At 46.7% G+C, this 12262-nt stretch overlaps 1 protein-coding gene across 1 annotated transcript in view; it reads right to left on the bottom strand.

Annotated features, from left to right (window-relative positions):
- TTC7A (tetratricopeptide repeat domain 7A) overlaps nt 1–12262 on the bottom strand; it is a 1603679-nt gene that overhangs the window by 1117563 nt on the left and 473854 nt on the right. Inside the window, exon 7 of the mRNA XM_086927774.1 lies at nt 1722–1882. Coding sequence (XP_086783900.1) covers nt 1722–1882 — 161 coding nt within the window. The remainder of the gene's footprint in view (nt 1–1721; nt 1883–12262) is intronic.

The raw sequence follows: 12262 nt of genomic DNA on the forward strand, positions 1-12262 counted from the left end.
ATTGGTGAATTTCTATTGTTTTGCGCATTTAAGCCAGAACCTTATCCCAGTGTCAAGACTATCAATCTGAGTTCAGACCAGGGTGCATTACTGAAACAGTAATGCATCAAGTATTTGACGACCCCCTCTTTCTCAACAACAAAAACAACCCTTTCCTCCTGGTCCTGCTTGACCACTCAGAAAATTTCAGCACTGTCGACCACCTAGCATTGATCCATACACTGAAAATTTGCAAGGGATCCACTGGCACAATCCTGCAATGGTTTACATCCTACCTCACCAACCGAAAGAACAATTTGGCCAGATAGGAACAACCAGATACCGGACTCTCCATGTCACCTGAGGTGTCCACCTTGACTCTGTCCTGTCACCCATCATTTTCTGCTTTATATGGCACCCTTGGAACCATCCTTGCAGTCAGCAACATCACGATCCACGAGAATGCTGAAAATACTGAACTCTATCTCCCCAACCAATACTATACAGAGACTCGAAGCCACCAAATTCCTCTTGTTTGCCAACAGTGCCAAATATTCTCTGATTCAGACATGGTTCTCCAACTTATACGAATTTCAATCCCCAATTGACAGAACAGGCCAAATGCCACGGATCCAACCTCATCTCAAATCTCTCAGTCCTCGAAAGCATTGTAAGGAAGAACAAAACAGTCTGTTTCCAACTCTCTCTCCTGGAAAATGTGAAACATGCTCTGCCAAGAAAAAACCTCAGAATGACAGTCCAAGTCTTAGTCCTCTTCCACCTAGATGGGGGCAACTCTCTCCTCGGCAGCATCCCAGAGGCCACCTTCACTCAGCTGAAAATCATCCTTAGTGGCTCATAAATGGGCTGAAGAAATCAACCACATCAACCCTTGTGCTAACGGGCAAGCTTTGACCATCTTCAGGACAGTCCCATAACTTACAAGGATCTCTACACCAAGAACCCTGTATGCCTCGCTAACAACATAACAATCTCTAGAAGACAACACTAAACAAAGAACTCCAACGTCACCAGATTAGAGATAAACTCTGCAGGAAGGCAAAAACAAGCCTTCCAGCCTCTGCTTCCCAGATCTGGAGCAACATTCCTAGTGACATCAGAAGTGCAAAAACCCACCAACAATTCAGGAAGAAACTGAAAACTCACCTCTTAAAGGAAAACGACCTCAGATATGAGGACTTCTTGCCCTTGATTTAACTACTACCTCCCTCTGGGGCTTGCCTTCTGTATAGTAGTCCATAGCTAGTCAGCCAGGTTTGAGCATCAGAAATGCCAAAGCATACATACATACATAAAATATATACAGTAAAAATGATTAAACACCATAGGTGGGTTAGGTTGTCCTAACAAACACCACTGCAACAAGGGGAGCCACACGAAGGGATTATCTGCTGTACCATATTTCAGACCACGTACCAGTGCACCGACAGGGTGGACAGGACCAGATAAACAAACACAGTGCAGTGAGCCTGCCAGAATAATATCCAGTCAGCAACAGGCAGAGCTACATTAATATAACACCATTGTATTGAGTAACCAGGAAACCGTAAAAGCAAAGACACACCAAAAAGAGCGAGCATTGACTCTTACTGGGTCTCTCAATTCATGCCCCTAAACAACTATCAGAGACAGAAAGAGTGTTTAACTGAATTATATTTTCTATGTGTATGAGACCAACTTTTAAATAATGTATATAATCAAAAATATTTTTTTTAACTTACTTCTCTCCTGAATGAAGTTGTGGTTTTTGTCTGCGAGTACTACTAATAAAAGAATGTTCTTCTTTGTTCTCAAGATCTGGAGGTGGTTCGGATAAGGGATTCCAGTAGCAGTCTTCACTCAAAGAATGGAGGAGCACTTCAGCCAGATGCCTAGCAGCTGTCTGGAGAAAAGAAAAAGCACAAGTAATCAAGGAGTTCTCAAGGGGCACCAGTTTTGCTTTTTAACCTCACTAACGTCTGAAACCAAACTCTTGTCCATAGAAGATATGCCTGAGCCTTGCTATCCCCATCAAGCCGTGCAAAGATCCAATTTTCATATACACTTTGTTTATTCCAAGGTTATCCTTCATTTATTTATTTTTGTGGTTCTTTATAGCAATGACAATATCTGTGAGTACCAGTGCTTTACATAGCTTTGGAATAAGAACATTGAATTATGGACAACATTACAGATCTCATAGAATTACAAAATGTAGCTTTAGGAATACTCTAATCTGGGATGGTTACTGAGAATGACCAACCACTTGGTCAGGATTTTGGGGGTCCAGTTCCTGGTTCATCTGTGAGGGATAGTAGTGGACAGGCTAGTGCAAAAGGAGGATTTTCCAACTCTTTTTTTAATAGTTTGCATGACGGCATAGTCTGATGCTTGGGGCAATAGAGTAGAATTTTGACGAGGAGCTTCTAAAGAGGGATTGTTCAGGTGACTTTATTTTCTTAAAAGTTGTGGTTTCTATGAAGACATTGTAACATCTCAGACCTTCAAAAAAAGCTATGCTTTCCCATGAATTATTTACCTTTTTGTCTCAATCCTGATATCCCAAACCTTCCATATTTCTACAATTCCATTTCAGACATCCTTAATCTGGAAAACACTGTTCTGCAAATATTATGTCGTCTCTCTTGCTCAATGCAGACAAATCCGACAAACACATCTACTACTTGACATGGATCTCAGTGACATCCATATGCAACAAATACAAAGCTAGCCTGCCCGTCCTAAGTACTACCCCGGTTTCCTGAGTAGTTAATCAACTATCCGTGTAACTTTTGCAGGACTTTTCTAGGAGTTTATTAATTTTCATCTCACATTCATCTCACTAAACTGAACATTGAAACACCTACACAGCCTGTGCCGCGTTGGAGCGCAAACCTCTCCTAAAAAGACTCAATGGATGGATGGGCCTGTCTTGTTTAGTGCCAGTTGGCTGCCCTCATCCATTGCTCTTAACACAGACATGAATCTGCTGATCTCACATCCCTTCTTTGTTTAGTTATCAGTTTTATGTGGAGCCCATTTCATAGTCCCTTACTTTCCTTTTAGTTTTTAGGTCGAGCCTGGGCAGCGCTTGCGCTGCTGCAAAGCATGCTATACTGAGGTATGGCATAAAAGCTCTGCTCATTTCCACGCCCATCTTTTCTTTTGCCTCCTGTTACTGTCCTTCCTAAATCGTTGCTTTTTATTCGTGAATAATGACTTGTTAGTCCCTCCTTTGTACCGCCTTGTCTGCATTTGTAACCTCCCATAATGACTGGACCTTTTACTTGTGCTTAACTATCCACTTCTTAGGTCAGTGAGCACTGTTTTATTTAATGAATAATGGGGATAATGGCTGGCTGCTTCTTGTATTTGCAGCGCGCCCACACAGCACTCTTGGGACAATGGCTGCCGCTTCTTGTATAGAACGCTATGCGCGCTTTCACTTTAAAAGTGGTTGCCCCTACACAGCACTCGTGGGACAATGACAGCGGCTTATTGTGTTTAAAACTTTTAAGTTGAGCACAGCGCCTGCATCAGAGTCACCGCGCTTTCTTTTTTTTTTTTTTACTTTTAAGCTGAGCGCAGCATTAAAGTTTAAAGTAAAAAAAAAAGTGTTCCTGAAGTGGGACACTGTGCTCCCTGTAATGCAATAGGTCTTTCATTTTCCAAACTTTGACCTATTGGTATTGTAAATGACAATGGCCATAAATAAAAAGGCATTATCCTTTACAATGCCAATAGATCAAAATCCAGCAATTGTGAGATATATTGCATTACAAATTCTTGTTTATAGAGCGAATGGAAGCCTCTACGTGAGCACCAGCCGGTTACATTAAACACGGTCATGTTTCTTCTTTTTTTTTTAAGGTACATGAAAATTAATTGATTTGCCCAGAATCACAGGATGTAGAGCCGATTCCGGGACTCGAATCTAGCCCCCCAATTCCAAATTCGGCAGCTATGCCCTAACACTACGTCATCTCCCACGACCTTGACCTCATCCAACTGGTGCAGCATTTAACCACTGTGTAGAAGAGTAAACAGCATTGTTTGCAGAGTCTTAATGAACTGTATAAATTCACACTTAACGAAATACATGCAGATATTTTACACTTTAATAAACAATGCAAATGCTGCCACAACATGGACAGAAGAAGGGCTGTTCATTTTCCTGTGTGATATCAGATAATATCCAATATCGCTGCTGTCCTTACACCTTTGTGTTCTTAGGATGAGACTTGACAGGAAGCGCTCTGCTTGTCACCAGTTCACATACAGCTTCGTGACACGCGGCTAGCCACACACGAAAAGGCCGGCGGCGCTCTGACATTGGCCAACGCCTTCCTGTCACCTCAGCGTCTCGTGCTTCCGTCAGGGCCCTCCTCACGCCACTCCGGCTTACATTCTCACATGCACCGCACGTAAAGCACAGCACAGGCGTGCGCGTGGAGCAGGGAGGGGCCAGCAGCTCAGTGCTGCACGGAGCCATTGTTCTGTAAAATACGAACTGCTCCCTGAATAAAATGACAATCTGGGGTTTTGTCTGGAAGGTGTAGCGTTCTAGTTGTTTTACGTCATGTTGACGTAACGTAGGGCGGCCATGTTGGCGCCGGTGTGCGCGCGCGGGATTAGCGCGCCTGGCAATCTAGAGAGCAGAGCGCCGGCCGGCGCTCCTCGGACGAAGTTACATAAATGCTAAATAAACAAGCATAGTGCAACAACCACTGCCCAAGAGTCATTATTACTCAACGTTACAGTGGCGACGAGGTCGGGAGAGACGACCAGACCGACGCCAGGAGCACAGCAGGGAGTAGCACTCCACGTGGCTCCCACGAGGCACAGGAAGACTCAGGCACAAGATCACCTGGTCCATCCAGACACCAGGAAGGTCTACCTGGATCAGCACGGTCGGGGGAAACGTCACAGACGGTCATAACTGGACGAACTGAGGTATTGGGGAACCCGAGGAGCGTGGCAGTGCCACAGCACAGCACAGAGGCGGCAAATAGGCCAGAGAGGCAGCACGACCACAGCGTAGCCAAGAGCACACGTGCCACCTTCCTGCATACCCACGCACAGGGAGCGCTGCGCTGGCTACCAAAGAGGAGGAAGTGGGGTCTAGCAACAAGAGCCCCCAGAGGAACAAGCACACAGGGTACAACAACAGTACCCCAGGCAGCCCCCCAGGAAAAACCACCGACGGGACAGGCGCCAAGGAAGTGAAGATGAGTACCCCGGCGGGGTATGCGATCGCACCTGTACAATTCCTACCGAAGCCCGGAGAGCCTCTGATGAAGTGGGAGGACTGGAAGGAGTACATAGACAATTTCATAGGGGTTCTAGAAGACGAAAATGAAGAAAAATTCACTCCTCAGAGGAAGAAACGCATCCTGCTACTAAATCTAGGACCAGAAGGACTAAGAATATACAAGAGTCTAGTACCGAAGAAGAGAGAAGACACAGACGACGATGTGTATGCACATGCAGTGGAGGACCTAGATGAACGGTATCGCCCCACCATCTGCGTGTCAGTGGATAGATATAACTTCCAGCAAAGGAAACAAAAGGCGGGAGAAACCATCGAAGAGTACGTAGCAGCATTGAGAAAACTGGCAGCCACGTGTAAGTACGCGCTGTGGGAAGATGAATTCATAAAAGACCAGGTGGTCATGCACACCACGAGCGCAAATGTACAAGACAAACTGTGGGCGAGCGGTGACACCACACTCAAAGAAGTGTTGGTCATAGTGAAGAGGGCAGAACTCGCAAAGAGGTGCGCAAATACAACCAAGAAAGAGGTGGCCACCCCAACCATGGTGAACAGGATACAGGAAAAGGATCACCGCAAAGACCAAAGAAACAGGCAACCAATAACCAAAGGAACCAGCAGATGGCAAGGGAAACAGGCGAGCAGTGAGAACAAGAAAATGTGCTACAGGTGCGGAAGCTGGTCCCATGAAGCCCATGACAGAAGATGTCCGGCATTCCGGGCCAAATGCCTACACTGCGGCATCGTAGGTCACTACGAGAAGGTATGTCGAAAGAAACAGCAGAAGGGAATGGTGAAATGCGTTGACCAAAGAGAAGAAGACCTTGAGGAAATCACGGAGGAAGAAGTGGTCACCGTCTTATGCATATACGACCAAGTGTTGAGCGTGGACGGCAAGAGATCAACCAAACCAGTCCTAGACATGTCCATGGGCGGCATCACCATCACGGTAGTGGCAGACACTGGATCTCCTTTTACCATCGTGCAGAGAGCAGTGTGGGAAGAAGAGTTCCAACCCAAGTTGGGCCCAGAACTGGAGAAACTAGACATACGGCCAGTCACCTACAACGGGGATCGCATTCCCATGTTAGGCTTCCGACACCTATTGTTTGAGTTCAGAGGCCGATCAGCGTGGTGCAAACTATATGTCGCAGAGAAAGGTCCCTCCGTCCTAGGATGGCTAGACCAGGGCGATCTTGGCATAAAACTCGACCCAGGAGGGAAGGAACAAATTCTCCTCACAGAACAGGAGGAATGGCCGGACATGAACAGATGGAAGAAGAACTACCCGAAGGTGTTCGGGGGTACTGTAGGAAAAATGGAGAAATTTCAACATAAGATAGTGCTTAAGGAAGGAGCCATTCCAGTGGCACACAAGGTGAGAAACGTGCCCATCGCAGTGAGGGAAGCGGTCCAGACGGAACTCCAAGATCTGGAAAGGAAGGGCATCATAGAGCCAATCACATGCGCCGAATGGCTGGCGCCCTTGGTGGTCGTAATGAAACCCAACGGAAAGGTCAGGCTCCGTGTGGACCTGAGAGAACTTAATAAAAACATAGTGGTGGAGAAATTTCCCCTTCCCCGGATAGAGGAGATGTTGGCCAAAACCAGAGGAGTTAAGTGGTACTCCACCATTGACCTTAGATCGGCCTACCACCAGATAGCACTGCACCCGGACAGCAAAAGTCTAACATCGTTCATTACCCCGTTTGGGTGCTACCGATTCTGCCGCATGCCGTTCGGGCTGGCCTCGGCGGCAGCAGTCTTTCAGAAAATGATGCACCAACTATTCAGAGACTGTGAAGACGTCCAGTATTTCCAGGATGATATTCTGGTGATGGGGAGAGACAGGAGAGATCACGACCGGAAGCTAGATAAAGTACTACAAACACTGGAAGTCAAAGGTCTCACGGCAGAATGGTCGAAATGTCGGTTGGGTCTGCAATCGGTGACATACTTAGGCCATGAAATTGGACAACAGGGGATCACACCAAAGGCAGAGAACGTGAAGGCCATCGCTGAAGCACCGCCCCCCAAGAACAAGGAAGAAGTCAGGTCGTTCCTGGGAATGGCGGAGTACTATAGCAAGTTTGTGGTACACTTCGCTTCCAAGACCTACAACATGAGGTTACTGACCAGAGAGAGCACGGCGTTTCAGTGGACACCGGAAGCCCAAGCAGAATTTGAAGTTATCAAAAAGGAGATCTCGGGAGCTATACCGCTCAAGGGGTACGACCCACAAGGCACCACCGTGCTCATCACCGACGCCAGCGACAAGGGGCTAGGCGCGGTACTTATGCAAGACCGAGGCAGAGGGGACATGGAGACAATCAGCTTCGCCTCCAGGGCATTGACGGAGACCGAAGGCAAGTACAGCGTCATCGAAAAGGAGATGCTAGCGGTGGTGTGGGCCACGATGAGGTTCCGGCAATTCTTATGGGGTACCCGATTCCTGCTCAAGACGGACCACAAGCCGCTAGTGAAAGTACTAACTTCGTGTGGACACGCCAGCGCCACACCCAGGATATCTAAAATGTCCTTAAAACTGTTGGAATTCAGGTATGATGTAGAGTACATCCCCGGGAACAAGAATCGAGTGGCGGACTACTTGAGTCGAGCAGCGGCCATGGAGCCTGGAGAAGAAGACCCAGCAGACAGAGGGGAGATGGTGGCTCTCATAGAAGACCAAGAGAAGATAATTAGCATACAAGAATGGACTGAAGCGTATGAAGAAGATACCAACATCAAGGATGTAAGGGCGCACATCATACAAGGTTGGCCAGATAAGAGAAAGATGAAGACAAACCTTAAACCATTTTACGAAGTAAAAGAGGAACTGTCAGTTGGAGACAAGGGTATATTCATCTACAGGGGAGACGAGGTGATTCCCCCAAGGAATCTCATCAACAAATTGCTGGACTTATTACACGAAGGCCATCTTGGCATAGGGAAACTCAAGGCCAGATCGAAACAAAATTACTGGTGGCCAGGTATGGACGTAAGAGCAGAGAGGCATGTCAGAGAGTGTCCCCAATGCCAAGGGGCCGACAAAACATTGAGGCCACTACGCCCAGCTCTTGGAAAGTTCGACAGTCCTTTAAATCCATGGGAAGAGTTGTCTATAGACATTTTAGGACCGGTGCTTGATGATCAGAGCACACAGAGATATGTATGTGTCCTCATAGACCGTTACTCCAAATGGCCAGAGATAAAAGTGAGCGAATCCATGGACACTGAGAACATCTTAGAGTTTCTATCCGAAACGTTCACCAGAGAAGGAATTCCCAAGTCCATCTTAAGTGACAATGGGCCACAGTTCACGTCGGAAAGATGGAAACAATTCATGGAGAGGAATGGCATCTCCACAAAGCACACGGCCATTTACCATCCAGCGGGAAACGGCCTAGTTGAACGATTTAACAGAGTAGTGATGGGAGCCATACAAGCGGCCATCTCTAACAATAAAGACTGGAAGAGAGCGCTGGAGAGCATGGTGTGGGCCTACAGAATAACCCCCACAGGCACGGGGTACAGCCCGTTCCAAATACTGAGGGGACGTGAACCCTTCACGCATGACAACAGGATCTGGAAGGAGAAGGTGGTGACCAGTGAGTGGTCTCCTGCCGTAGTAAGGGCCAATCTGGAAAGAGCACAAGCCATCTACACCAACAACTACAACAAACGAAGGAATGCGAAGGACACTCACCTAGAAAGAGGAGAGTGGGTGAGAGTAAGGCTAGCCACCTTACAAAGGAAAGGAGACAGCAAGTATAGCAAGCCGATGCAGGTCAAGGAAGTATATGATCGAGCGGCTCTGCTCAGCGATGGGAACGTGTGGTCGCAGGACCGCATGGCCAGGTGCAACAAGATATTGAGATGGGGACGGCGGTCCTCGGAAGGTGAAGACATGGATGACGTGAATGTGGAAGATAGGTTCAGCGGAAGTGAGCAAGGGGACGGAGCAAGTGCAGTGGAAGTGCAAGAAGGTGAAGAAGGGAGCGAGACTCCGAGAGCGGAGATGGACGTGCCGGGAGGAAATATGAACGATGAGGGAGCGATGAGCGGAGGAGCAGAAGATACGGAAACGCAGGGTCAAGGGGCTCGAGAGAACAGTGGTAAGGTGACCAGGAGTGGAAGACAAATTGTAAGGCCTGCCCGATTTCAAGACTTTGAACTAGACGGCGAACTGTAAGTGACTGATCTTGGGTTTGATAAAAGGGGGAGATATGTAGCGTTCTAGTTGTTTTACGTCATGTTGACGTAACGTATGGCGGCCATGTTGGCGCCGGTGTGCGCGCGCAGGATTAGCGCGCCTGGCAATCTAGAGAGCAGAGCGCCGGCCGGCGCTCCTCGGACGAAGTTACATAAATGCTAAATAAACAAGCATAGTGCAACAACCACTGCCCAAGAGTCATTATTACTCAACGTTACAGAAGGTACCGCGATATCAATGAGAAAATGTTCATTAAACCAAGGTCAAAGCTACACACAATGGCTTTGCACATTTTCCCGCTCGGATCCTTTCTGCCACTCAAAAGAGCCCGCGACAGGTGCAATATAAGGATTCCGTTTCGGTGTTCTGCTTGCAGCCTTGATTTTGTGGTCACGCTTTTTGACATCTGAAGGTATCTTTAATATTAAACGAAGCCGACATCTAGGTTTTCGTTTAATCCTTAAGGAAAATGTAGGTGTTTGGGAATATATCTCTCATGCGGTAATAACATCAACATTGCAGAGAGGTTAGTTAATGGGACAGTGAGACAAAATCCTTACAGGGGAGTAAGTCCCTGCAATAATTGGACCATACAGAAGAATGAATCGGTGCTCCCCCATTGACGAGGACAGCTGACAGCCACAAGAATGCCTGAGGAATAAAGACCTCTTTATTTCATGCTGAGCATTACTATATCATAATCATATGTTCACCACTCATCTCTGTCTAGCTTTGAACACTCATCCTCTCAAGGGACCTCTGGTCTACTGGCCATATATTGTTAGGAAAGGACCCTCCATAGAAGCTTGACCACCATCCCGATGACAAGTAAGCAGCAAGCCTCCAGTAGCCATGCTGTACTGTCTGATCAAACAGCACATAAAATAAAAGCACTGACAAAGCCAACAGGCTTGGATTTTCAGTATTAAGCCAGATGTATTGCCTTTGGGAAATCAAACTTGTGACATTCACTGTGCTCTCACACTATAGCTGGTGGGTGATTAGTGCTCGCAAGGCAGTGTGTTGGTGTAGTTGCCCACTGCTGTGAAGTCTTACTTACTAATGTTTTCAGACCACCACACCCCAATTGTTGGCTGCTGTGTGGCTGCTTTGGGGTTGTCCGCCTTCTAATTTCATTTAGCAGTTCTTTGGCTGAAAATCCAGCAAGGCAAGCCATACTGTTGAAGAAAAGCAGCATAATGTCCTTGGAGAGAGTGCCAAAGGTGTGAGTGGCAGCTGAGAGGCAGGCCAGCTGGAAATGCCCTTAAGCAAGATGGCCGTGCCCCATGGCAGTGACACTGCGGCCATATTAGGGGAGGTACTTCCCCTCCGAATCAATGTTGCTTTCTGACCAAGGAATCTCTTCATCTAAAATGACTGTTGCATCATTACGTTGATGCAGATGCTGTATCAGATAGGGGAATGCAGCAGCAGCAGTTTACAGATCCCTCTGCAATCACTGCCACCATGCTCAGCTGCAGCCCCAGAGTGCCTAGCAGATTCTGGCCAGATGGAGGGAGCAGCAGCATATCTGTAGACAGCTCTTATTGTCACACCCTTCTTTCCCCTACGCCATCATCCCAGGGCATCACTGAATGCCAAAATGCTATTGGTAGCAGATAGGCAAGAGCACACACACGAGGAACCACCATCTCAGATAAGATGGCTGCTGCATCTTGTTGTTGAAATTGTGGTAATCTTACAAAATGTGATGCCTAGCAGAGACTGTTTACTATACATAGTCACCAATGTTAAATTCTTAGCAAATAATAAACACGTACTAAATGCTGTAGTCTGATCCCAAAACATGATAACCAAGCAAGCCAATGCCTGAAGAAGCAAGTCAATGAGTGAGAGGAGCTAACTCAAAGACTGCCTCTGTGTATTCTATGATGTATGTTGTGCTGACATGAGCTTTGGCAAACAGCTAAAGCTGTATGCAGCTAGATGTGAAAACAACACATTGCAAAGAGGTTAATAGAGTTTACTATGTAAACTCAGATTTCTCAAAAGATTATCAGATAAAATAAAATGGCAACTACAAATAAATGTTTTGAAAGGGGCAAAGGTTCCGGTCTAGCAAATTCTAAATCAACAAAATAAGATTGCCACGTTCCAACTACATAAAAATTGGATAATCGCCAATTGCCTGTGTGTTTTAATTATCTCACCGAGCAAACCTTTTCTATTGATTTTTGCCTGAACATGCCTTGACTGAGCGTAGCTATATATAGCTGTTTTTTTTTGGCACGCACTTTGTAGTTGTCAAAATTGAAAGCATACAATTAGGAGGACATGCCCTTCCTCTGACAATGTTGACAAATGTCACCAACTGGATAAAGAACAACTGCCGGAAGCTGAACACAGACAAGACAGAAGAACTGATTTTTGGCATTAGCAGCAACATATGGAACAACTCTTGGTGGCCATTAGACCTAGGACCCGCACCCACTCCCTCCAACCATGCCAGAAACCTCAAAATCATCATTGACAACTAACTTACCATGAAATCACAGCTTAACACTGTCTCCTTTGCTGCTTCCCCACTCTGCACATGCTACATATGATCTTCAAGTGGCTACCCCTACATGTGAGACGAACCGTGACACAAGTCCTCATCACCAGCCAACTGGACTACGGTAGTGCTCTCTATGAAGGAATCGCCGCACACCTTCTACAGAGACGTCAGACCATACAGAACACCACAGCCAGACTCATTCTTAGCCTTCCCCGATGAACCCACATCACACCTCACCTCAGGAAACTCCACTGGCTCACCATACAGAAGAGATGCCAAT

The sequence above is a fragment of the Lissotriton vulgaris genome, chromosome 6 (genome assembly GCF_964263255.1).
Source record: "Lissotriton vulgaris chromosome 6, aLisVul1.2, whole genome shotgun sequence".
Classification (NCBI taxonomy): Eukaryota; Metazoa; Chordata; class Amphibia; order Caudata; family Salamandridae; genus Lissotriton; species Lissotriton vulgaris.